Source organism: Mesitornis unicolor, unplaced genomic scaffold (assembly GCF_000695765.1).
Source record: "Mesitornis unicolor isolate BGI_N332 unplaced genomic scaffold, ASM69576v1 scaffold28353, whole genome shotgun sequence".
Classification (NCBI taxonomy): domain Eukaryota; kingdom Metazoa; phylum Chordata; class Aves; order Mesitornithiformes; family Mesitornithidae; genus Mesitornis; species Mesitornis unicolor.
In genome coordinates, this window is record NW_010175780.1 from 1668 (window position 1) to 3095 (window position 1428).

General features: G+C 35.6%; 1 protein-coding gene across 1 annotated transcript in view; it reads left to right on the top strand.

The window, feature by feature from the left end:
- Positions 1-1061: 1061 nt before the first annotated feature.
- Positions 1062-1428, top strand: part of CUL2 (cullin 2) — a 40467-nt gene continuing 40100 nt past the window's right edge. The window contains exon 1 of the mRNA XM_010181517.1: positions 1062-1203. Within this exon, the coding sequence (XP_010179819.1) occupies positions 1085-1203 (119 nt within the window). The 5' untranslated portion in view covers positions 1062-1084. The remainder of the gene's footprint in view (positions 1204-1428) is intronic.

The following is a 1428-nucleotide window of genomic DNA, read 5'->3' on the forward strand; positions in this document are numbered from 1 at the left end:
ATTTTAACATGACATTTCACTCAAAATTCCCTTGCAGAGGAGTGCTTTGTGTGCTAAAAGTCTGTCACTAGCTTTATTTTTTGCCTTCTGACCTTGAAAATTTGGGAAGACAAGTTGAGTAACTTGTCCATCTATTTAAAATGGAAATAAAAGTGTTCTTTCAGTTTTTTTGTTTTAGTCTTATGATGTTGTGTTTCTGAGCAGGAGCTGGACTGGCTTTGTGCACGGAATGTCACACATCAAGTCCTTTCTAGATTAGGTGCATGGGACAGAGGCAAACAGAAACAAAGAGGAGGCCTTCACAGTTGGGTCTCTCTCAGGACCTCTTTTTTTAAAATTACCTTTTTTCCTAGTTTTATTTCAGTAATTTAATGTTTTTCTTTCAATAAATCTTTTCCATTATTTTTTATATAAAACACACCACTTTTGTATTTTCAAGATGTTTTATTTGAAATAATTCACGATTTGTCTTGCTTCACAGTGCAATAAGCTGCACAAGCTCTGCATAATGCTCTGTGTTTAGATGTGTTTTCTTTTTGTCATCCTGATCAAAGCTTTTGGGTTTTGTGGCTTTTTAAATATAACACCAAAAATGTCTCATGAAAGCTTGAGGTGAACATAGACAACAAACTGACAGTAGTAATTTCAAGTACTCTGGTAATACATACAGTGTGTTCCTGCCCAAAATTGTCTGGGATACAGCTGAAACAGTCTTTGCATAAAAGTAAACAAACAAAAATTTACATGAAAGTTGTTTTCTTCACATGGCACTGTTAAATGGGCAGCTTGGTAAAGTGGTAAGCTTCGTGAGTCACGATGTTGTGAGACAAATTGGTGGTATGTTATAGGCTGTTCGTATAACGTTAATATTCCATTGCATAACTTTAAAAGTAAGGACTTGTGAGCTTGATTTTGGAGGGTGTGGAAGCATGGGTGGATGTTCCTGGTGTTGCTGTGTCATGGTGGTACAACAGCGTACAAAGTTTAAATTGAAATATTCAAAGGAAATGTTTTGTTTTTTTAAATGATTGTGCAGTGTTGTCTGATGTTTAATTCTTCTACAGATTAACACTAAAGCCCCACAATGTCCTTGAAACCACGAGTAGTTGACTTTGATGAAACATGGAACAAACTTCTAACGACAATTAAAGCTGTTGTTATGTTGGATTATGTTGAAAGAGCAACATGGAATGATCGCTTCTCGTATCCTTTAAGTGAAAGTCTGACTTAATGTGTTTATATGATGTGTTTAGTATGGAGTAGCCAGCATTATGTAACAATTTCAGTGGTCTTGATCAGAAACCTGTTGTAAGGTTGTATCTGTTCGTAAGCCTGTGGATCAGTGGATATATTGAAAGAGATGGGAAATTCTGCATATTTGGGAAATATTATGTGTAACATCACCACAGTAAGAAAAAGTGAACCGCT